Source organism: Hemibagrus wyckioides, linkage group LG05 (genome assembly GCF_019097595.1).
Source record: "Hemibagrus wyckioides isolate EC202008001 linkage group LG05, SWU_Hwy_1.0, whole genome shotgun sequence".
NCBI lineage: Eukaryota > Metazoa > Chordata > Actinopteri > Siluriformes > Bagridae > Hemibagrus > Hemibagrus wyckioides.
Window position 1 is genome coordinate 14,760,001 of NC_080714.1, and position 21,740 is coordinate 14,781,740.

At 35.3% G+C, this 21,740-nt stretch overlaps 2 protein-coding genes across 3 annotated transcripts; both read left to right on the top strand.

Moving 5' to 3' along the window:
• On the top strand, positions 1-4,297 carry LOC131352698 (GRAM domain-containing protein 2B). 2 transcript variants are annotated; one of them, XM_058388999.1, is made up of 13 exons: positions 1-197; positions 655-771; positions 932-1,019; positions 1,168-1,237; positions 1,408-1,511; positions 1,591-1,686; positions 1,762-1,833; positions 1,949-2,023; positions 2,118-2,232; positions 2,445-2,523; positions 2,631-2,731; positions 2,823-2,904; positions 3,020-4,297. In XM_058388999.1, exons 1-12 carry the CDS (start codon positions 88-90, stop codon positions 2,891-2,893), a joined length of 1,098 nt encoding a protein of 365 aa, XP_058244982.1. In that variant the 5' UTR covers positions 1-87; the 3' UTR covers positions 2,894-2,904; positions 3,020-4,297. The 2 variants fall into 2 exon arrangements, with proteins under 2 accessions (XP_058244982.1, XP_058244981.1); XM_058388998.1 differs by having other exon boundaries at positions 2-197; positions 2,631-2,735.
• A 2,946-nt stretch (positions 4,298-7,243) lies between these two features.
• LOC131353526 (solute carrier family 12 member 2-like) lies at positions 7,244-21,646 on the top strand. The gene is made up of 26 exons (XM_058390627.1): positions 7,244-7,931; positions 8,934-9,056; positions 9,252-9,327; positions 9,425-9,520; positions 9,644-9,783; positions 9,907-10,017; positions 10,149-10,257; positions 10,416-10,543; positions 11,182-11,266; positions 11,361-11,512; positions 12,025-12,132; positions 12,659-12,782; positions 12,873-12,974; positions 13,379-13,534; positions 13,700-13,799; positions 13,905-14,016; positions 14,185-14,325; positions 14,659-14,765; positions 14,948-15,027; positions 15,151-15,291; positions 15,479-15,601; positions 15,741-15,852; positions 16,967-17,053; positions 17,142-17,277; positions 17,464-17,531; positions 20,907-21,646. The coding sequence occupies exons 1-26, from the start codon at positions 7,446-7,448 to the stop codon at positions 21,040-21,042; spliced, it is 3,339 nt and encodes a 1,112-aa protein (XP_058246610.1). The 5' UTR covers positions 7,244-7,445; the 3' UTR covers positions 21,043-21,646.
• The last annotated feature ends 94 nt before the right edge of the window (positions 21,647-21,740 follow it).

Consider the following 21,740-nt stretch of genomic DNA (forward strand, 5'->3'; position numbering starts at 1 on the left):
CCTCCCCTCTGACTAAAATCTGAGAACACAGATGGTGCTTTGCAAATAATTTCATCAAAGGAGAAGAATTATTTCAGACATTTTTAAATGGAAAAACCTTTTAGTTGTGATGACTCAGGACTCAGAAGCAGCAGCAATACTGACAGACCAACATGTTCTGTTTTACCCAGTCAACTGAATGAGCATGTGTTACAGTGGTGAGTCTATTTATTGTGTTTGTTTGTACATGCCTATATTTTTTCTAAATGTAATATAAATAAAATGAACAAATTTCACAAGGCAAACCTAACATAACAATTAACAACAAATCCACTGTGATAAGGTCTTGCTGAAAAAAGATATCTTTATTCAAAAAGCACAAAGATCAAGCCATAACACTATATTTGATTCCTGAGAGCTGAGCAAATTTGCAATGGCGAGCAGATACTGAAAGGCATACAAGCACTTACTTTGTTGAGAGCGGCTCTTGGGCATTTTACACCCGCAACACGTTATTTAAAAATAGTAATAATTAAATCATATGCACAGATGTTTATTCAGCTGTTCAATACAAGTTGTCACCTTTCCATTTTCAAACATAATAATTATTATTATTATTATTAATATTTTTAATTTTTTTTTTTTTTTTTACAATTTCTGGTGTTTTCTTGTTAGTCATAATTCTGAAAATGGGAGAGAGAACTCGAGGAGAATAATAAAATCAAACATGTCCATGTCAATGGACGCTCAATCGGAAATCTTGGAAAGGAGAGGAAAACCAATACTAATTAGGTAACGGCTGCATGACTATACAACTATTTCAGATAATCAGCTATTTTCATCTAATGCAGTTGACTGGTTATGTGACATAATGACATAAAGCATTACATATCATGACTTGTAATAACACATATACAAGTATTTGTTTAACTTCCTTTTTTTTTTGGTGCAGGTCCAAAACATTTGATCCCTCATTATTGTCACATGTCCAAAGTGACACTGAGCCAAAGATTGAAAGAAAGAAGCAACAGAGCTGCCATGTTAGTAAATGTTTGTATAAATTATGGTGAACATTGTTTAATTAAGATAATTCATTTTTATTTTTATTCAATAAATAGGTTCATGCACTTTTTTCAAGAAAATTTGTGTTGGTTGATGGTGATGGTCTAATATTTTCCTCTTTTTCAGTTTCATCGAGCAAATACCCAATACCACAAACTTTTTAAAGATATTAGTGAAAATGAGTTGCTGAAACAAAGTAAGCAAACAGTATTAACATTGTCAGCTTATTAAGTGCATTTTTTATTAAATACAAAGTAAAAGGCTTGCTTCATTTTCATGTCTTCTGTCATATTCACTTAATAAATATAAATGTCTATTTTTAAGCTGGGAAAGATATTCAGTGTTTAGCATGTATTGTGTGCATAGGTTACACATGTGCATTGCAGAAAGATATTCTTTATCAAGGGAAACTTTTTGTGTCTGACAACTGGGTCTGTTTCCACTCCAAAGTCTTTGGTAAAGACACCAAGGTATTCGAATTTCCAGATAAGTATATAAGCATATTGTGCTTCAATATTTTTAATGAACTCAATGCATTACATGTTCCAGATTGCCATTCCAGTTATATCTGTATCAGTAATAAAGAAAACTAAAACTGCAATCTTGGTACCAAATGCATTGATTATTGCCACAGCACATGAAAGGGTAAGTTTGATTTCATTTGATTATTAAAACGCTAATATGTGCTGCATTTTAATGAAGGTTTTGATGGTTTTACAGTATGTTTTTGTGTCATTCCTGTCCCGAGACACAACATACAAGGTTTTGATGTCAGTGTGCTCCCATCTGGATGTGAGTGCCTGACACAGTGTAGTTTGAAATTCTTTTAGTCCCTACATTTAATACATTACAAGTTACTATAAACATAGTAATGGCTAGCATCTAACATGTGTTCATTTTGTCACAGGACAAGTTTCTGGGAAACAGTCCTGTTCATTCTGCAGATGGCAATTATACAGTGTCACCTTCCACACTTCCCATGGTAACTAAGCACAATTTTTTCTAAAAGTCTTACATTTCACTCTGTATTTGTCAAATTTAAGATCACACAGTTGTCTTGTTTTTGGAACTGGCAGAATTTCTCGGCAGATCTGTCAGACTTGGATGGCCCAGTGGACCAAAGCAGACAAGAAATCGGCTTCAGCAGTAGCTCAGACTCTCCAGATTCACCATTGTATAAGAAAATGCCAGGTTGGTTTATTTCCTCTGGTCTCTTTAAAAATATTGATGGAATATCTAGTTTGTGAAACTTTTCATGTGTACCAGACAAGTTCTTTTAAATGTGCAAAAATTTCAGACACTCTCACACTGCAGAAGAGCTATTTTTTTGCTGTCTGACAACATTATGTATTTGACCAAAAGCAATGATTTGCTGAGAAATTTATTTTTTGTCCATCCTTAAGAACACAAACGGAATGTTTATAGCAGTAAAACACAGAGACCAAGCTTGTTTAATGTTCTTCTGATGGTTTACCTATTTCTGTGAGTCATTTATCTTATTATTATTAGCTTTTGCTTCATTCAAATATATAAAGTTTACAAATGTGTAAAGACTACAAAAAAATTTTGGTTTTGGTCTGTTCTTACAGAATCTGCATTTTGATTCTGTCTTCATGTTACATGGCTTTCAAGATCATATCTTTGGAAAAGAGGCTAAACTCTATAGGCTCTATGGCTGAATTTACACATAGTGGGTAAGATAAATCCATCAATTCCCAGGTCTTTTATTATGATGAAATAAACGTTTCTTGATCAGTTTGGATGCTATGTGTCAATTACAGAGATGAATACAACTGCATATACTCTGAGGATACTTCTAGCATCTACTCTGCTGTGTCCATTAACCTTGTGAAGCTGGAAAAGGTACTTACTGGACCTTCTGAAAAAAAAAGAGCTTGCTTCTCCAGAAACTGTGCATGACATCTGAAACTCCTAAATGCAGCCTATGCTAATAAAAGTGACTTTCTTTGCTCTACAGATTCAGAGAGGCCTACAGAGACTATTGGATAAAACTCAGTGATGTAAGATCATTCCTCAGATCTCAGCCATTACAAGGTGTTAAGGTCTTTACAAGGTGTAGCAGTCACTGTTACTGCAAATCTTTGGCCAAGATAATATTATAGAACATGGCCATAATAAAAACACAAATATAAAGCTCCATTTTCTGCTAACAATCCATGGATTACTTCTTACTCTAAGAATAACACCCAAGTAGTAATTCAGTTTGGTTTATTTTTCTTTTGCTATTCTCTTACTGAAAGCATAGCAGATGTGTGTTAAAATGTGTACTTCCACAAAAAATGTTTCATAAGGTTTTGGTTGAAACCAGGGAAATATTTATTTTGTCCTTGCATCTGCTAGAGAAGAGCAATGGTACACCAAAGTGCATCTGAAATTCCCACTGCATCATCAAATTTAAAATGTCTCACCTCTTTGCTGAACCAGTCCATCCATGTCAGTCCAGGCTCAGTCCTGATCACGATAATGACAACTGGGTTTGGAAAAAGTCCTATAATAGTAATGCATCTATCTATATCTGCAAATACCAATACAACTAATGCAAGCTTTGGCTTGCTAGTAAGTTGTAAACCTGTAGCTATATGAAAAATTGTAAATGCAGCATTCAAATACATTTGTGAATTCAACACTAATGGAATTCAGATTCAGTTAAAATGCATTGCAAGTGTATGGAGAAATGCTAATACACAGTATAAAATGCTAATATAATTACCGGTAACTTTTTTTTTTCTTCCATTGAATTGGTTTTCACAAAATGTGCTTGATAAAGAGAGATATATTTTTGTACTGTGTTGCTGCTGCGGTAAATATACATTTACCTGTAATGTCAGTATGTTGATTGTTTCACGTCAATGCCAGTATCAGGGTCACACTATATCACTAGGAACACAACGCATCCTACAAACATGGTCACCACAAACTACAACACCCAGCACACATGGACTCTGTCACGTTCACTTTCACCATCCTTCTAATCATGCATACCTGAACTCAGTCACACAAAAGTACACACACAACCTCACAGTTCACTGTAAAGTATATACTCAGTGTCTTTACCAAGCCTTTAAATATTGTGATACTGATATACTAAGTATTCTGTTTCTGTTCTGGTTTTTAATGGTTTTAAAACTTGATTTGTTCACAGTATTTAAAAATCACCCGACTATTGCCTGTTTTGTGTTTGCCTCCTGATTTGGATTTGTTTTGAAGCTTGTTAAATAAAGCTGTTTATACCTGCTCCTGTGTCCATCCCTGCTTCCTTGACAGATTAAGCCTAATTTCTGGAAACTCAAAGCCTTAAATTATACATGGACAAAAATTAACCATAAATCAATAGAAGACAAGCAATTATTATCACTTGTTAAACTACTACTACTAATAATAATAATATAATCAATAGTCAATAGTCACTCAGGTTTAGTCATTCAGAATTTCCAGAACGTTCAGATATCTGTCATCCATGTTTCATTAATTCTTAGATTACGGCTTCTGCAAATACAGTATCATCTCAGAATAGCATCTCAGGTATTTTAGAGACATTTGAGAGACGTGCTCAGCAAACAGGTAGCGGTTGGCATACTAATTTATTCTACGATTTGGAGGTTCGTGTGTGATGTGGAGGATTATGAAGAACTCTGCAACTAGTGCTTATTCAACCGATATAGACGTAACTGTACATAAAAGCAGAAAAGAGAAATTTTTACAGAACCAACACCTTGTCTTTAGGGACACATCATTTCTACTCAAGAGGTTAATACAGACAAGATAAAGACCAGAGTGGAATGCTCCCAACCTGAGTTCATGAGCTTGAATTTTTTTTTTAGATTTATCTATTTCTTCTGCCAATTATTGTTAACCCACCAAGTTATTTGTTGGAGGCTGCATTGAAATTCTTTGAATATTTAAAGGGATACTTGAATGTACTCCCCTATTACATCAAATTTACTTTACCCAACTGTTCATGGTTGTAGCAGATGCCTCTGAATCCAGTGGAAAAAAACACAGACAACGTAACAAGTAACAGAAACTACTAGCCATTAAAATTGATGGGCAAAGATATTCAATGGACCCTGCTACTTAACATTGCCCTCTAGAACTGGTAAATGTGCCAACAACAATCTGTCCAAGAGCATTGCAATTGCTTTACCTTGCTGACATCTAGGCACCCTGGCATGCACAGAATACAGTTAGTAGCAAGAGCAAATTTTGGTGGCCTACATTAAATAAAAATGGTGATATAAAAAAAAAATGCTAATGCCTGTGCTCAGTCCAAAACACTTCTTGTAACTAGAGTACATCTTGCAGACTGAGCCCTTTACTCCAACTCCATAGCTGCCTTGAAAGATAAGTTGTTTTTTTTTACTAAGGACTACCTGAATACAACTTAACTCTTGTGCCAGGCATTCTATAAGTTACTGAAAATTTATGTAGGCTTGACCCACAGACAAATAGATAAAATGTGGAATACTTTGATCAGGACCTCAATAGGATCATCTGATCCAGAGCAAATAGATTCAGTATCTTTATTGGACAGAACATTTTTTTTTTTCATTTCATTTCATTGTCTGTATCTTATCCTCGGGTCACGGGGAACCTGTGAATCTCAGGCATCATTGGGTATCAAGGCAGGATACACCCTGGACAGAGTGCCAACCCATCGCAGGGCACACACACACTCATTCACTCACGCAATCACACACTACGGGCAATTTAGAGACTTCAAGCAGTCTAGTAGCATGCCTTTGGACTGTGGGAGGAAACCAGAGCACCCAGAGGAAACCCACCAAGCACAGGGAGAACATGCAAACTCCATGCACACAGTGAGCGGGAGCAAGACTCGAACCCAGGAGGTGTGAGACGAACGTGCTAACCACTAAGCCACTGTGCCGCCTGGACAGAACATGTAATCTCTAATCAGTGCCTCCACTTATGACCCCTCTCAGGGTCCTGGGTTATCAGGCAACATGCTTCCTTATTTGGGGGTCACAAAAATGTACTAACTGTATAATAATGGATAAAGCACAGTAAGCAAACATAGGCAGCAGCACATATACGCATTCAGCATGCCGTTAGGCATCTGAAGGCCCACGCTGATTGGTGACATTGTCTTCACTTGTGACCAGGACAAAGGCGGTGTTTGTCTCCATGTAAACAATGACTGAAACTTCATTCAGAGAAATTTAGTCCAAAGTTTATTGATCAAAATACTGAGACTCTCCTAAAAACCTATTCATTACCCATGACAAGCCCATCCTCCTGTGAAAGTGGAAGAATGAACCTGTGCTATTTGAAGGACTGGGATGGCTAATTGCCTCGAGGAATGTTCTATTGACATCCTAATCCCTGCAGGACTTTCTCTGACAACATCCTCAATTAGGGTGGAGGGGGCTAGCTAGCCTTTTTAGAATTGTCACAGCTGAGTATTCCAAAGTCTTGTCTTCTTCATGACTGCAGTTTTATTGATGCTTTTTCCTGTTCCTTTATTTTTGCTTGCTGATTGTTTGGTTTTGGTGATTGTGATTATGCCTACTTCTTTTTTTTTCAAACTCTACATTTGAATCCTACCTCTCTCTCACTGTGCAGTCTGTTCTAAGAATTCATTGTTTTGTCACAAATCAAAGCTGTATATATTTATATTTATTCATATACATTACAATATATCTATTAAGGATCTGTTTCAGTTCTGTACTGCACACAGGGTGAAAGGGAGTGTTGTGCTCTATGGTAATGGGGTTTTGTGTCATCTTCCCTCCGTACAGAAAACAATTGTTTTCCTCTGACTTGCAAATGCAAATGTTAGAGAATGTGGGAAACATTAAATGTTTCTCCTTTTTCTTTCTTTCATACCGTTTCAGTATGGAAATAACTTTTAAGCTGTTCATATAGTTCACACCAGTGAAGTAAGCAAATCATTAGGCTTGTGCTCAGTGCCTCGAGATTGTGGGTATGTTTTATCATTTTACTTAGTCCTGGTATAAAAATCCTATTTAAAACCTTATTTGTCATGTGATCACTTTTAAGACGTAAAAAGCAGCACACGTGGGCTAACGTGAACAGCTAAACTGGTTTGGTGAAGTGTTTAACTTCTAAGTGCTTAACTTCTATTTTATGAAAAAAGCTTTATGATATGTTTAAGTGATGTGGTGAGCAAATTTAGTGTAATATTGCAGTTTGCACACTTGTTGAAATGTTCACTTTGAAGTAGTTTGTTCTCAGTCTGGAGAGGAGCGCCAGCTTGATGAGTCACGAGCTCATGAATTACGTCCTTCGCAGCGTGTGGATGCGCGCGCGTGTGAACGCGTTCCACCGAATCCCAGCGTTTAGGTCATTCAGCACAGCGTGCGCCAGGAGTAGCCACCAGTGGCATCTAATTCCACTGCTTCACCATGTCAGATCCACCATCATCACCTCCATCAGGCCAGAAACCAACTCTGAAATCCACTAGCACGACTTCGAGCCGGTTTCAGGTGGATCGCGTAGCAGAGGCGGCTGCTGCTGCGAGTGGAGCACCAAAAACTCCGCCAGCATCGAGATCTGGTAAAACAGCGGAGGGGTCGACTGGAACTGGGGAAGAGGCCAAAGGTCGATTTCGCGTTGTGAACTTTTTGGATCCATCAGGCACTCCTGCAGATGGAGCATCAGAAGTGCCGTTTGATGGCGACACGGTGCGCAGCGAAGCCAGTTTGCACTCCTCTACAGGTGGTCTTAGCCATTTTTCTGACACACACTCCAGCACGTATTATCTGCGAACCTTCGGCCATAACACCATCGATGCGGTACCAAATATTGATTTCTACCGGCAAACGGAGGCGCCTCTGGGAGAGAAACTTATTCGGCCATCGCTATCCGAACTTCATGATGAGCTTGATAAAGTAAGAAATTTTACCTAGACAAAGTCTCTAATTCAGCTTTATTTACTCTCTTCTACTTTTTTCATTTCTGATTAGCTAAATAGTGACCTAAAAAAAGTTAAACAAACAAAAAAATAAATCTATACCTTAAGATTAGTAAAATAATCTTCATAACCTTGGTTTATTGGCTTTCTCTTATTTCATTAGCTTCATGATTTCAATATATCTGCTGTTACACACCTTTAATAATAACTTAATTTACCTATATACCTTTGTACCTATATACCTATTATTTATATAACTATACACCTTGTTAAATCTAAGAATGAACACTACAGCATTCCAGTGAAGTAGGTGTTTTCTTGTATAAATTGCATGCATGTTTGTTCCCAACTGAATGGGCCGTGTGATGTCAGAGACCTTACCCACACGCTTGTCTTTAGACAATGGTCTTTCTTCCCAAGCCCACTCCACGCTGCACCATGGATGTTTGGCCAGAACACAGGGACCCATAACAATAACCCTATGTTTAACCAACGTCCATGTCAATGGCCTAGTGTCTCCTTGCTTTGGCCAGCTGCAGTGCCCTCCTGGGGAGATAATGTGACTTGTTTAGGGTGGCATATTATCACATGATCTGACTTGATGTGACATATTTTGCAAGCACACACTGTTTAGTAAACAGCACAAAACACTTTTTGATGTAAGATTCTCAGTGACTGTTCTGTCATATACATATTATTACATTATATTTTGATTCAAGTCAACATAACAAAAGTTAAAACTGCCCTATAATGTATATGGAATATTGTATATAAATATTGTTTGCATATACAGATTATCTTGTGAAATTCCAATTTTTTCCACTTTAATGTGACTCTAAACGCAAAATAATCACACTTAATATCAAATATAAAGTGAACAAACTGCATTTGTCATAACTCAATAATGCTTTTATTTTACTAGTGTTACTTTCATTTATAGAATATTCCAGTGTTTAAAATTGCCTTTCCTTATCCACAGGAACCCTTTGAGGATGGCTTAGCAAATGGGGAAGAGCCAGCAGCTGCAGATGAGGCTGCATTAAAGGATGTGCCTGAGTCCAAAGGGGGCACAGTGAAGTTTGGTTGGATAAAGGGTGTCCTCGTTAGTATATTACATCCTGGGGGATTTGTAGTCCTAAAATTCCAGCTTCAAATTTGAAGAATAGGCTTCATAGCTTGCATGTTAGCCAGCTAAACTTACACATGAAGCAGGGTACAGCCTGTTTAAGGGCCCAGCAGTGGCTGTCTGACTCACAACATTATGAACTTTCTGGACATTTATCTGTAATCTCCACAGGTACGATGTATGCTGAACATCTGGGGAGTGATGCTCTTCATTCGTATGTCATGGATTGTTGGCCAAGCTGGCATAGGTAACCTGTTGAAAGACTAAAAGACCTTCAGTCAATAATTATTAAATGTTTATTACAACAAGGCAAATGTGAAAAAAAAAATTCCTTCTATCCCCAGCTTTGTCCTGTGCTATCATTTTAATGGCGGTTTTGGTGACTACTATCACTGGTCTTTCCACTTCAGCAATAGCCACCAATGGCTTTGTGCGAGGAGGTTAGAATGGTTTTTCCTCAGATATTTTTATACATCTGCAGTTGGTGTGAAATATGTAAATGATTGTGTAAGATGTTAGTACATTAACATGAGCTGGAGTCTCATACATTATCGTCTTTACAGGTGGGGCATATTACCTGATATCTAGGAGTTTGGGTCCAGAGTTTGGTGGATCTATTGGCCTCATTTTTGCCTTTGCAAATGCTGTTGCTGTTGCCATGTACGTTGTGGGTTTTGCTGAAACTGTGGTAGAGCTCCTTGGTGTGAGTATGCTACAATATTTAGGTAGATGAAAAAATGGTTAGTAATAACACTAACTAATCTAAGGATGAATTTTATGATGAATGCATCTGTAATTATTTAATGATCAATTATCAAACTTGCAGAGTGTAGATGCTCTCATAACAGATGAGATCAATGACATCCGTATAGTTGGCACCCTTACCATCATCTTGCTGCTTGGTATATCTATGGCAGGAATGGAATGGGAGGCTAAGGTACTGATGAACACACTACAAGCATTATAAAATTGTGTCAACTGCAAAATTGTAGATCAATAATGTTGAATATTGACCTAAGTGTACCTTAAAGATTTTAGTCATAGCTTGATTGATGGCTATTTTTACAGGCCCAGATTGTGCTGTTGATAATTCTTGTGGCAGCAGTGTTTAACTACTTCATCGGTTCATTCATCCCAATGGAATCAAAAGAGCCCAAAGGCTTCTTTGGTTATAACGGTTAGGACTATTTTAATTTTGATTATAACTGGTAAAATGCAGTTATAAGGCAAATATTTCCATGCCACTTTAAATAGAAGTTACTTGAAATTTATTTATCTTGTAGTGTACAATGAATGACGAAAGCTCATCTATTTTTTTTTTCATATTCTTCACAGCTGCAATTATGATGGAGAACATGGGTCCAGATTTCAGAGATGAGGAAACATTTTTCTCTGTTTTTGCCATCTTCTTTCCTGCTGCAACTGGCATATTAGCAGGAGCTAATATCTCAGGGGACCTATTAGTAAGCTTGGGTTTCCTTCAATGTTATTGAAAAATTGACATTAAAAAGGAATCAGGACTACTTGCATGCTTGTGTTGATATGTTAAATGCAAAAAAAAAAAAATCAAGTTCACTAGTAGTGTTCCATATCCCAAGACCTTTTTTATTGATTGCAAAGAAAGTCAAGAGCAAATGCACACAGGAATTCATTCTGCCATTGTTAATTAAAAAAACAAATTAATTTAAGACATTGAGCCTTTAATAAGGTTAAAGCAAATACAATTTTATGCATTTTTGTTTTGCAAAAAAACTTTAATTACAAATGTGGTATAAAAGTTTTCACATACTGTTTATTCATTTGCCATGTAGAATCATATTTATGTGACATGTTTGTATTTGGAAAAAAAGAAGTTATAATGTTATACATGGTCTCCCTAGAAAGACTAGTCTCTGATTAGTGATAACTGCAAACTGCTAGCAAATACTTTGGGTTTGATTGAACATAGCAAGCAATACATTGTAACTAGGATGTTGGTAGAGTATAAGACCGTTGGATTTTACAATGCAAAATCAATCTAAACATTTTTTTAAAAAATGAATTAATTCTATTACCGTTGTGTGTGGAGTGATTTTAACACAGAATTGTTGTGTCTCTATAGGATCCACAATCTGCTATTCCAAAGGGAACTTTACTGGCTATTCTCATTACTGGGATTGTGTATGTTGCAATTGCTGTGTCTAATGGTAATAAATATTTGATATCATTTTTGCTTCTAATATCTATTGGTTGTCTTTAAAAAGTTGTCATATTTTGACCCTTGTTAATCTCTCTTTTGAGGATCTTGTATTGTACGGGAGGCAACAGGTGATGCTAATGACACCATCATAGGCTCTCTCGAGAACTGCACAGATGCAGCTTGTACACTTGGTTATGACTTCTCCATTTGCAAGGAAGGGGGCTGCAAGTATGGGTTACAGAATGATTTCCAGGTACAACCATTTCCAATCTTAATCACTGCTCTGCACCAATACACTAAATATGGAAAAAAAAAACACCAATCTAGAAAAGACTTTATCTCAGACTTATCTCATTGTTCCTGAATATTATTACATAGCAAATTCAAACCTTTATTATTATTATTATTATTATTATTATTATTATTATTATATGCTTTATTGATTGATATAAACAGAAGGGTAATAAATAAAGGCTGTTGATTTTATAGTCAAAATCTATATACAGATCTGAATTTATTTATAGCCGCTCCTGTGTCTTCAGTGCGGGTAATGATAGCAGTGCCAAAGACTGGTGACCCATGTTTGTCTAGCACTTACCTCAAAAGCCAGTTGCTGTCTTCAAAGTTTCATGGACAATGTATGAGATGTGTATAAACAATTTTAATTAGTGTGGAGTTTCTCTTAGATTCTTAGCTCATAGTCAGAACCATTATGTTCATTTGCTTTACATAAATGTTTCTGTTACACTATGTTGTTTTGGATAGGTCATGAGTTTGGTGTCTGCTTTTGGACCACTTATCACTGCTGGAATCTTCTCTGCAACTCTCTCATCTGCTCTTGCATCTTTAGTCAGCGCTCCAAAAGTGTTTCAGGTGACATCATCGTTCTTCGTGTATAAACAATCACCTACAAATGTACACACAACATTGTCTAGGTGCACTTTGCAAGACATTGTCCTGCCAAGAAAAGACATTTTCCTGCCAAGATATTTATGTTAGTTATGGTTCATTCATATTAATAGGCAGGCAAATGACTAGATGAGTGATACATATTGACCAACTGTATATCTGAAACCCTTAAATTAAGCTTTGACATCACATTATATATCAGGTCCTTCAATCCATGCAGATCAAGGAATAATAACACTTAGAATTGTTGAATTGTACATATTGTTGCTTGAATGTTACAAACTACAGAGCAACTATGAAACTAATACAGAACAAATTAGATTAAATTAAGTAATATTCCATGTTAGATGGTGTCACCATGTAGTATGCTTTTCCTAGCTTTCCAGCCAAGGCTAAAAATTATGAAAACCACAGCGGGTATGTTTTGGTAAAAAAAACTCTTCATGTTTTAAATTGAATTAAAATGAAGGCATTCTGTGTTTCCTTGTAGGCTTTGTGTAAGGATAACATTTACCCAGGCTTACGGGTTTTTGCTAAAGGCTATGGCAAGAACAATGAACCTCTGCGTGGCTATGTCTTAACTTTCATCATTGGTCTGGCTTTTATACTAATTGGTATGTTTATCAAATACATTGTTCTAATATTATTGATGATGGTTCACAATGGACTAATTGATCTGACTGTTGTGTGTTACTGTTTCTTAGCTGAGCTAAATGTTATCGCTCCCATCATTTCCAACTTTTTCTTGGCCTCTTATGCCTTGATCAATTTCTCTGTCTTCCATGCATCTTTGGCTAACTCCCCAGGTGAGTGCAGCAGAGCAAATGTGCTAGAAGAAGCATTTGTAATTACAATGTTGTAATTACAACACTAGTTTTAAGATAAGAATTAATAGTATGTTATAGTACAAACATGTAATAGTATGTTATAATACAAACATGTAATAGTATGTTATAATACAAACATGTAATAGTATGTTATAATACAAACATGTAATAGTATGTTATTATAACACACATGTAATAGTATGTTATAATACAAACATGTAATAGTATTTTATAGTACGAACATGTAATAGTATGTTATAATACAAACATGTAATAGTATGTTACAGTACTCTACTTACATTTTCTTACTCATGATGAGCATCATTATTATTATGGCTGTGACTGACTCCTGTGTTCTCTTATTTTTAACCTAAACCAATCAGGATGGCGTCCGAGTTTTAAATACTACAATAAGTGGGTATCACTGGCGGGAGCTGTGCTGTGCTGTGTGGTTATGTTTGTAATCAACTGGTGGGCTGCCCTCCTTACCAATGTCATTGTCCTGGCACTCTATATTTATGTCAGCTACAAGAAACCAGGTATTCCACCTAACATTAGTGACCATTTTTAAGGCATTATATAGAAACTATGAAATGTATGCAACTTTTTCTTTTACGTATTACATAGTGAATTGGTTAAAATATTTATGTATGATAAAATCATAGAAAATAGTCAGATATTCAGTAAGGCTTTTTCCATTATAGATGTAAACTGGGGCTCTTCCACACAAGCTCTCATGTACAACCAGGCACTGTCACACTGTCTGCATCTCACTGGTGTAGAGGACCATATCAAGAACTTCAGGTGATCATATTTCTAAATATGTTGAATTTTAGTCTATATCCTGTTTGTGACAAAATAACTAGTAAAGACACACCAACAATTATGTTTTCATCAAATTTCCCCTAGACCTCAGTGTCTTGTAATGATTGGTGCTCCAAATGCAAGACCAGCACTACTTCATCTAGTACATGCTTTCACAAAAAACATGGGGCTAATGGTCTGTGGCCATGTTCGTATGGTAGGCACCAAAAACACAAACCTTAATTTTATTAACTTTGTTAATAAATTGTTATTAACTTGTTAAATTGTTAACTTGTTCATGTTGTTAATTGTTACTGTTAATGTTTTAAGTATTTTTTAGACATACTTATAGACAAGCACATTATGATTTTTTGTTTTTCTTAAGGCTTCCCGAAGACCAAACTATAAGGACATAATGAATGACCAAGTGCGTTATCAACGCTGGCTTCTTAAGAAACGGATCAAGGCTTTTTATACTCCGGTGTTTGCTGAGGACCTCAGACAAGGAGCCCAATATCTGTTACAAGTACAGTTTTACATTGATTTGTTAGGTCCTGGTGAAATTAAAATGTTATTGCTCAGTGTCACAGAACTGATCCTCCCAGGACTGATCCTCACTGTCCTCAGGTCCCCAGGCGCTAGAAATTTTATATTGTACCTGCTTAAACTATTTCTGTATACTGAGTACTTTAAAACTCTTCATGAGCTGAAACAAGCATATTAAAGCTAACTAAAAGCTTGCATCCTAGACCTGTGATTATAAAATGCTTCTTTTGCCTCAACAATTCTCAATGATCTTGTAATTTAATTTAAACATCAGTTAATCCTGAGTATGATATAAGTTTGATTTTATTCGAAGGCTTCTGGTTTGGGTCGTCTAAAACCAAACACATTGATACTTGGATTTAAAAACAACTGGAGGGATGGTGAAATGAAAGATGTAGAAATATATATCAACACAATTCAGTAAGTAATTTCAAATATTCCATATTAACCTTTTTTTAGTTTGATTTATTTTGTTTTGTATTTGGAATTTAGATAAAGGTTTTAATAGAAGATCAACAACCTTTACTTCTTGTACAGTTCATCTGTAAATATTTAAATCAGTTTTCTTCAAATAAGTGCCGTTTTTTCCTTATTTGTTTTAGCGATGCTTTTGACCTACAGTATGGTGTGGTCATCTTAAGGCTAAAGGAGGGTTTAGACATTTCCCATATTCAAGGCCAAGGTGCATACCTTACTTAACTAATAATAATATTAATAGGCACTTAAACATATTTGTTACCTCAAGTCGAAATTGAATATTTTAATCCAATGGTTTTAACATTGGATTATTCTGACCTTCACACAGATGAATTTCTGTCTTCAACTGAGAAAGCTCCAGGGATGAAAGAGCTGTTGGTGGCTATTAACATTGGAAAAGATACAGATGATTCCTTGAAACCATCATCTAAGATCACCAGTGGTCAAAGCAGTCCACTCATTATCAGAGGTCAACTCTCACTGAAATGATCTTTCTTAAACTTTTTGCCTGTCGTTAATTTCTCAACTGCAGTAAAAAAAAAAAATTCTCAGTTGCAAAAAAGAGATATGTGAATGAACTTGAAGAATTTGTTTATAGCTGCCAAATAACTGTTTACTTCCTGTGAGAATATTTAATTTTCATATTATGCATCCAGACACCAAGAGTCCTCCAGTGCAGCTTAGCATTGCAGATGAAAAGCTGCTGGCAGCTAGTCAGCAGTTCAAAAAGAAACAGTGCAAGGGCACCATTGATGTTTGGTGGTTGTTCGATGATGGAGGTAGGTTTAAGGAACTCTTAAGGAACATGTTAATGTAATAGATCTTAATAGTTAAAAAAAAATATCTACATATTATCCAGAGTGTTTACTAAATTATTTAATAACGGTTTTCTTTATTTAAATTAACTTGTTATTTTAGGTCTGACACTGCTGATACCATATTTGCTAACTAACAAGAAAAAATGGAAGGATTGCAAGATTCGTGTCTTCATTGGTGGAAAGATAAACAGGATTGATCATGACCGCAGAGCGTAAGTTGCCATATTATGTATTAAAACAAGCTATACCTATTGCAGTGTTGTTAAGCTATTATGGAGCTAATTCCATGGTTATTAGCACACTTCATAAATATAAGCAAATCTCACTATTCAGTCATCTTCAGCTTATTCCGGGAACACTGGGTGCAAAGTGCAAACACAGACTCGATAAGATACTAGACTTGTAAGCAAAACTATTTATAAATAATAATTAAAAATTTCCCTTGAAACAACAGATGAATCAAATTTAATAAAATGAATTCTCATATGAACTTCTCTCAGCAATATATGTGGAAAATAATTAATAGACTCAAAATCATTTTCTGATGATTTATGATGTATGGAGTTTCTGTGTATATTCTCCCTGCTGCTCCTTGGTGTGAATTTGTGTGTGGACCGGTGTCCCATGTAGGGTATACTTTAAGTTTGCAGGAATAGTGTGGTGGCAGACTTAAGCATTTAATTTGTGTAAACAAACCTAATTATTAGGTAATCATGTATAACCTGATTATTTATTTATTTATTTATTTATTTATTTATTTATTTATTTATTCATTCATTCATTCATTCAAGTGCTCACTCTTGGACTATTCTTTTTCTCTTGTATTGCATCTTCCATTATGTGCATGCTCATCTCCCAAGCAATTTGGCCACTGGACAAACAAAAAGCTCACCATTCTGCCCAGAAATACAATACTTTGAGAAGGTTTGAGAAAATAATTACTACAGTACAACCTAAAGTGGTGCATATTTAGCAATACAGTTAGTCTTATTAGCTAGAAACAGAGGATTAGGGTGCAAAGTTTATCATCTTTAAACTCCTCAACTAAACAAGAGTGGAAAAAGGACAAACGTTTAGACTGTTGTTGTTATGGGACAAGGAAATGAGCAAGCAAGATATGCTCGCTAATTCCAGTGTAGGGACTGTATCACAAAAAGACTATTATTTCTGTTTATAGAACAATCAGAATGTGGCTGATGATGACATACTAATATACTTTCCTATTTAGATATCAAGATATAGATTACCATTATAATTCTACCATTTCACAGACTTAAAACTTGTAAGTAAATCCTACATGATTAATAACACTGATTCTGATTCCAGAATGGCTACATTACTGAGCAAGTTCAGGATTGACTTCTCTGACATTAATGTACTTGGAGATATCAACATAAAGCCACAGAAACACAAGTAAGCTGAGAATAATTTAGGGATGCAGAAAAAACAATTGTACTGTTTGTAGCTGCCAGACAGTGGCCTAATAACCCCTTCATTTCAGTAAAGAAAAATTTATGGAGATGATTGAGCCTTACAGACTGAAGGAGGAAGATATGGAGCAGGAGGATGCTGAGAGGTTGAAGGCTGAGGAACCGTGGAGGATTACTGATAATGAACTGGAATTGTACAAGGCCAAGGTGAGGCTGAATGATAAAATTGTATTTCTTCTGTATCTCTTCTTGTTCATTTAATTCCTGCTGTTATTAATCATTACATTTAATAATTTGTTATAAAGTCCTATAAGAACCATTTCAGATTTATATAGATATTACATGGACATATCTGTATCTCTGTACATTCATACTAATTTTGTTTTAAATTAGACAAATCGTCAAATAAGACTGAATGAATTGCTAAAGGAGCACTCAAGCATAGCAAACCTCATTGTCATGTGAGTACTTCTTCTTTATATTTAATTGCATTTTTGTCAGTATATGTCTAAGTAGCTATAGAGAATTTCAAAGAAAGCACAAAATTTTGAGTTACTTTCAACCAGAAATGTACAGTGCAGACTGACCAGCCCCAAATGGAGCAGGTTTGAAACAAATCTCCCACTCATGAAACTTTACACATACTGAATGTCATGAGTGGGAGGAATTACATAGATCATGCAATAAAATGACTATTTACCATGTTGTTATTTACTGTCCAGTGTCACCCAAATGAGGATGAGGTTCCCTTCTGAGCCTGGTTCCTCTCAAGGTTTCTTCCTCATATAATCTTCATATAAGTTTTTCCTTGCCATTGTCACCTCAGGCTTGCTCATTAGAGAAAAATTATACGGACAAATAGTAACATAACTTTAAACTTTATAATTTTTCTATGTTTCTATACTTCTGTAAAGCTGCTTTGACACAATGGCCATTGTTAAAAGTGCTATACAAACAAATTGAATTGAAAAATTCTTTGAATAAAGACACATATCTTTAAATACGGCAAACATCATATATCTAGATCCTTACATGCACATACATTGATTCTGAAATTGTTGATTCTGAAAAAAGGAATAAGACATTGCCAACAACCCTCCAACAACTCTGTCATGCATCTTTTTTATTTATTGAATAGCCAATATTGTCTGCTGCTGTTCGATCCCCAAATAACATTGTCACTTATACAGAGCTGTATTGTAACAAGTACTGTTAAATCAAAATCAGTAATTAGGGTGAATACTAAAATAACAATTCAGACAATTTAAATATTTAAGTAGATAAAACTCCCAGAAAATAAAGCTGTATCCACATGTCTATGGAATGTGACAGGAGACCAACTGAGTCAAAAAGACTATAGTAAGTGGAATTAAAAAGTTGATTAAACAATGAAAGAGAGCAGTTTGTAAATATTATATAGCTGATTAAAATTTATAGAAAAATATGTTCATGTAATGTAGGACCATCGCTAAAATGGTTCTCCAAACTAAAAAGCTGTGAGAAAAGTAAGTAACATTTGTAAGTAGCATTCTGTATCACCCTGCATATCTGCCAGGGGCAGTGTCAAGCACCTGGACAACATATACCAACAGTGTCATGTGTAATAGGGTTCATCTAAGGGTTCAGGGTTCATCCCTGAATGTTGCCCAGAGAACACTACCAATCTCATACCACTGGGAGAATTTAGTATTCTACAATCTAGAGGCTTCCTGATGCAGTACATTTCTAACTAAGCAACATGTGGAGGAGACTCTAGACATTGTTGATGGGCTAGAATTTTTGCTGTACATTGAATACTAGATCAGAATTTTAGCTTTCATTCTGTGATATTCACACCTATGCTAAACATCTTACAACAGGGGTCACCAACCACTGAGCCACAGACCAGTACCAAGCCATAGATCTTTTGGTACCAGGCTGCAAAGGGAGAATAATTTTAATTCCATTTTATTGATTACCACAGTCTGTGTTTTATTTTGGATATAATTGCTACTTCTCTCTGTGCCTCTTTCCTGCACTTGCCTAAGTCACAGTTTTTTATGAACTGAGAAATTAAGCCTACAATTACCCCTCGCAAAAAAGAGCAAAAAATACACGTTGCTGGAAAGTTTCTTTGAAAATATGGAAAGACCCAATGGTGACACAGCTCCAAAACCCAATGATGACACAGCTCCAAGACTGCCAATAAAAAGAAAGTTGAATTAAAAAAAAATACAGAAAGCCTAAATTGCGGGTTTATTGCAACAGGTGATCCACATGCTTCAAGCCCACTCTGTATAATATGTGGCAAGCAGCTATCAAACAAGGCCATGAAGACTTCAAAACTGCTTTGCCACATAAAGCCCAAGCACCCTGCTTTAAAACTGAGCCTTTGGATTTGGAGTGTTTTGAAAAAGAAAGAAAAAAAACATGAACATGAAGGACAGAAGCAATTATTGAAATATGAAGATTTTATCATGGAATCCAGAGCACATACAGCTTACAACTTAATTTTCCTAATAAAAAGGAAGAAAATCCTTTTTGGGGTGTCTAGTATGTTAATGATTTGTAAAAATATTAGCATGTGTTACCCCGAATGGTTAGAAGCTGTTAAAAAGGGGGGAAACTTTAATATTTCCAAACCTAATATTGGTACCATTAGAAGATTGTCAAAAACATCACACTATATTTGTGTTTTATCGATAGATAATGGGCCTCAGTTATCAAGCTGGAGATGAACAGATTTATTTGTATATCCTTCAAAGGGCATTTATACAAAATATTTGGTGTTCATTAAAAATTCCATGATTTCAGAAAATGTTCATATCCTTTGTGTGTACAAAAATTTACATGTGAAATGAAAAAATGTAAATCTAAAATTCCCTGACTATAAATCATATAATTTGCATGGATTTCTGCACTTTAATATATGAATGATGCTTTTTAAAAAGGTTTAAATTGCTTATTAAATTGCTTATTTATATTAGAAGATGCACTTTTCCCCCGACAATGAGAAAAGTGCTTTATACTTTTGGAAAAAAATCAACCCAACTGCTGAAAATATTTGAATGTAAGCAAAGCCACTGAGTAACAAAAGGATGTCACAACAAATTCCTTTGTAATAAAAGTGAAAATTATCTAATAACTTACCAAAACCAGATTAAAAACAGGAAGGCAGATCATTTCTATACAGTTCCATTACCATGCACCAAAAAGTTGTTGCACGTGCACCATCAGAGGCTCTTTTATTTTATATATAATGTATTTTGACTTGAACAAAATGGTTGTCTCTTTAATTGCTACTTTCCATACTTCATGACAAATTTTCATCAGAAGAATGGCCTGTGATGAGTTTGAGAAAGTATTTTTTTCAGACAGTTTAAGACAGTGGAAAACATTTTAGCCAAAAGTAATTAAAGCATGTGCAAAAAGATGCTGGTGGACAATTATGTAGATATAATACAATTTAGTTTAGAAACCGAAACTAAAGCACCCCCTTCACGTTATTTAATATCACGTTTATTTAATTAGACTGATTAAGGGGTAGGACATGGCCAAGAAATAAATGATCGGCAAATGGCAGTCATATTTTCTGTAAATATAGAACATGAAATATAGAACATGTTTTGATCATTATTGATTCAGACTTTGCTAAGGTATCTGGCAACAAAATTGTGAACCAAAACTACTTCTCAAAAGTATGTTTTGGATATTTAGCAAATTATCAAAAATATGACTGGGTTAAGCTAAAGGGTTTAAAATAAATGTATTAGGGTTAATATAAAGGGTTTTAATATTTATATATATTAAAAACAAAATGGTTAATTTGTGTATTCCCTTCCCATTTTGTTTCACAGGAGCATGCCACTTGCCAGGAAAGGAACTGTCTCTAGTGCCCTGTACATGTGCTGGCTGGAAACCCTGTCTAATGGTCTTCCACCAATTCTGCTTGTAAGAGGAAACCATCAAAGTGTCCTTACTTTCTACTCATAAAATGCAGACATGCCATTTTACATAGAGAGGACACCATCACAATCAGTACAGTGTTGGTATGGTGGATGCTGACTATGTCCAGTGTTGCAAAATCTTTCTCCATTTTTACATTGAAAATGTGTAGCCAGTTCAACAAACATGTATGCTATATGGAGTGTTTTTTTTTGTTTGTTTTTGTTCTTTGGTGGCATATGAAATGTTTTTTTGATAAGAGCTGATCAGTATGCTGTCTTGCAGCAATTTTAAGACCTAGACTGGCATGAGAGTACTACAAAGGAAATGTTTTGACACTGATGGAGTTTTGAACATAAAATATTTGCTATTATTTGTTTATACTCTCTCCAGGATGGTAAGTAGAAAATAGCCTGCATTCATGTAATAATTTGTTTCATTCTATTCCTACATTAATGGTTTTCACACAATTCCTCATACCTACAATGTCACTTGACAGTAAGCTGACAGTTATAACAGATTTACCCAGTTTGTACTTATTAGGCATAACAAATATCTACATGGTTGTTTTCCAAGACAAAGTACTGCTGAATGGATATTGTTTTGTATTTGCAACACTGAACTGATTAAATAATTGTGTTTATTTTAACAACATTATTGCTTTTGTGTGATGTTTCAGTTTAATTGTATAATTTGAATGTGATGTTTAACTGTGTATAGATTTTAATCTATAGTCAATATTACAG